The 3,894-nt window shown below is 48.0% G+C and overlaps 1 protein-coding gene across 1 annotated transcript in view; it reads right to left on the bottom strand.

Annotated features, from left to right (window-relative positions):
• The window catches only part of CUX2 (cut-like homeobox 2), a 280,298-nt gene that overhangs the window by 60,466 nt on the left and 215,938 nt on the right, over positions 1-3,894 (bottom strand). Inside the window, exon 6 of the mRNA XM_010841427.1 lies at positions 381-459. Within this exon, the coding sequence (XP_010839729.1) occupies positions 381-459 (79 nt within the window). The remainder of the gene's footprint in view (positions 1-380; positions 460-3,894) is intronic.

The following is a 3,894-nucleotide window of genomic DNA, read 5'->3' as shown; positions in this document are numbered from 1 at the left end:
CTTTCCTCCAGCGCCCTCTGCTGCCAGGGAGCACTGGGTGCCTTCTGCTCTTGGTGGGAAGTGGATGGGGGCTCTGGTGGTCAAGACCGTTGGCTCCTCAAGAAGATCCGGGTGGCAGATCTCACTAGGAGCTCCCCAAAGCTCCCCGGCTGTTGTTGGAAGGCAGTGTGGTAAGACAGACAAGTCGGGTGGGGACACATCACACCAGACTGGGTGTAGACCCCCTCAGTCTCCACAACTCCTACCCATGGCAGGGCCTGGTCTTGCCCAGGAGTCTTGGCCTGTCCCCAGAACCCACTGAGAGAAGGCGCCTGTGTAACAGTCCTCATGGCCGTTTGTTTTTGTTTTTTATTCAATTATGGAGCCCAAGCAAGTCTTACCTGGTGCTTCAATTAATTGCTTGTAAACACTCAGGAAAGCGGCTTCGGCCTCCTGACTTCTCTTACTAAGAGCCACCACCTTTGGAAACAACAAGAGAAAGAATCGCGTGTGACCATGGCATCGGAGTCTATAAGCAAATGTGATCATTCTCCACATGCGCAAACATGGGATTGAGGGCAGGAAGAAGGGGAATGAAGGTTCCAAGTATGGCGTAGCAAGTCTGGGTTCAAGTCCCAGCTCCACTGCATCTGGCTGTGTGACGCTGGGCAAGTCACTGCCCCGCTCTGATCCTCAGTTTCCCCATCTGTAAAATGGGGTAAATAACAGAAACTACTTGCCAGGCCAGCTATGAGGGTTAAATGAAGCTGTGTATAAGTACTTAGCACAGGGCCTGGCACACAGTAGGTTATTAACAGCTCTCACTATTATTACTGATATTAACAGGCAATGTTGGAGATTCAAATATGACACATGTTTTATGGGAAAGAGGGACACATTTGGGGCATATTTCTTGACACTGCTAATTAAAGAGAAATTGTTGACTCTCTAGTAAGATACCAGTTTCAACAGATGTTGAATGAAAGTTATGTCAAACAGTTCCTAGCATACCAAAGGTGCTCAATAAATGCTTCCCGACTGATGAACACACCAATGACTGATGACCAGTGGTGAGGAGCTACCTTCATGTACTTGTTCTCTTGCTTATGGGCATTTTTTTTGTCCTGCCAGTGAGACTCCATAAGGTGTATTTCTGGGGCTTAGCATCATCTCCTCCCTCCATTCCTGCTGTGAATTCTGAGCTCTGGCCTCGCAGCTAACCTGATGCTGGCTCTTGGTGGACAGTCCCCTCGGCATAGTCCTGGGGCTCCCTGGCATACTGCTGGGCTGAGCTCCTGGCACCCACAGGACAGCATCCCTATCTCCTCGAGGACACACGAGGTTGGGCATCCCCGTTTGGACTGGAACAGAGCTTTATTCTCCCTGACACTGATATACCTCTCCCTCTGGTGCCAACTTCCTATATGATGAATCTGTCAGAGCGTCTATTTGTCAACGCCCTCTTTCAGAGCTGGGCTTTTCCTACGAATCCCAGTGATGCCATCTGGGGGAGTGTCTGTTACTGAATTCCTCCCCTCCAAGTGAGCTTCTCTCATAGCTCAGTTGGTAAAGAATCCGTCTGCAATGCAGGAGACCCCAGTTTGATTCCTGGGTCAGGAAGACCCCCTGGAGAAGGGATAGGCTACCCACTCCAGTATTCTGGCCTGGAGAATTCCACGGACTGTACAGTCCATGGGGTTGTAAAGAGTCGGACAGGACTGAGCAATTTTCACTCACAAGTGAGCTCTGTGAGCGTGTGTTCTGGTGCACAGAAGGGGCTCCACATAATTAGTTAACAAATCCCAACTGGGTAGCAGAGACTCTAGGTCCTGTCTGTGACATGGAGAAATGTCAGGGGCCAATTCTGAGACAGTCTGCTCTCACAGAGGTGACCAACCGAGGCACAGGTCCTGGAGCCAGGCTGCCTGGGTTCACATCCCAGCTCCATCACTTATTATCTGTCCTTGATCAAGTGGGTCACTTCAATTCCTGTGCTTCTACTTTCCTTTCTGTAAAACGGGGATAATAAGAGGACAGCCTCCCTCAAAATTCTGCTAGAAGATCAAGTGAATTAGCACGATGGAAAGGTGGCTGCAAAGTTTCTGGCAGGCATTAAGCCCCACAGGCATTAAGCCCCACAGGCATGTCACCTCTTGGTATGATCAACCCTTGCTTCTTGTCTCTTATGGGGATAGTTCTGCCCAGTACTGCATGATCATCTTCACCTGTGTTCATCTTTTCTTAGGTGTGAGAAAGCCTTGCCTCCTCACACAGTGGTATATACTCTGGGACGAATTTGAAAACCACAGTGGTTTCTCTACAGCTTCCAGTATGGCAGCCAAGAGCCTCATGTGGGTACCACACACTGGAAATGTGGTGAGTTCAAATCCAGATGTATTGTGAGTACAAAATATGCATTGGATTTCGGACATAGTTCAAAAAAAGAGACTGTACGACCGCTATCAGCTATCCTTATGTTGACTGCATGCTGAAGTGATAAATTTGGGGGCATGCTGGGTTAAACAAAATATATTATTAAAATTCATCTCACCTGTTTCCTTTTACTTTTTAAAATGTAAGTATTAGAAAATGTAAAAGTACATCCATGGATCATATTATATTTCTATTGGACAGCACAGCTTGAAGGTTTTACAAGGTCCACTGAGAATTTGTTATTTAAGAGAGGTGGCGAGAAATGTATGGTGGATGTTGAGCAAGTGATTTTAAAAAGGTCAGTTACAAAAGCTCTTTAAGCTCTCTTGTTATTCTGAGAACAGTCTCTGATCGCTTACCTTCCAGAGTGAATGACAGTCTCATTCATTCAACAAGCATTTCCTGAGCACCCACTATGTGCCATGCATTGTGAACTGAGAGCTCAGTGGCGAACAGTGCAGCCTCCAGCCCCACCCCATGGGACTCACGGTTCAGCACGAAGACCAACATTAAAGCAGATTCCCCAGATCATTCATTAATTACATGTGCTAAACACTTCAAAGGAAAAGCACAGGGGTCTTGAGAGTGTGTAAGTGTGGTGAGACTGACCCAGTTTGATGGGTGGAAGGAACATCAGGAATTCTCTCTCCATTAGGGGAAGCTGGTGATGGACGGAACAAATGTCCTAGAATCTAGGCAAAGGGAAGGTTTTCATTCTTGCTAAGATGTACAAGGCACAGTTCCTGCTCTGGGGACTCACAGCTGAGTGGGAGACACAGCTACGACAAAAAGAACACAGGAGGAGGTGATGCAAATGCTGGGGTCTCCAGAGTAACGCGAGGAGGGGGCAACTAATTTAGAGTTTGGAGGGACATCCCTGATGCCCAAATAACAATCATCATCATAATAATATGATATTCAGAGTTTACCATGTACCGTGTGCACATGCTCACTCAGTCGTGTCCGACTCTTTGCAACCCCAGGGACTGTAGCCCACCAGGCTCCTCTGTCCATGGGGATTCTCCAGGCAAGAATACTGGAGTGGGTTGCCATTTCCTTCTCCACAGAATCTTCCCACCCAGAGATCTAACCCGCATCCCCTGCACTGGCAGGAGGATTCTTTACCACTGAACCACCTGGCAAGCCCACCATGTACCACACGCTCTTACTATTCATAATCATATCTCTCCATGGACACACCAATCACTGGAGGTAGCTTCTGTCATTATCCCCATATCACAGATGAGGAAACCAAGGCTCAGTGAGGTTAAGTATCTTTCCCAAGGTCACTCAGTAAGTAAATGGCAGAGTGAGATTCACACCAGGTCTGGCGGCTGAAATTACTATTCTGAATCCAGAAGTGGGCCCCTTTCTCTTGGACAGAAAAACCACCCCAGCCAGTGGGGACAGTCACAGGCCCCATTTGGATGCTGATGCCTTGAGATGCTACCTACGGCTGTACCAGGTCAGGAACCGCTGTGC

Source organism: Bison bison, unplaced genomic scaffold (assembly GCF_000754665.1).
Source record: "Bison bison bison isolate TAMUID 2011002044 unplaced genomic scaffold, Bison_UMD1.0 scf7180017864160, whole genome shotgun sequence".
NCBI lineage: Eukaryota > Metazoa > Chordata > Mammalia > Artiodactyla > Bovidae > Bison > Bison bison.
The sequence above is the reverse complement of the archived record's forward strand: the minus strand, read 5'-3'. Positions and strand labels throughout refer to the sequence as shown.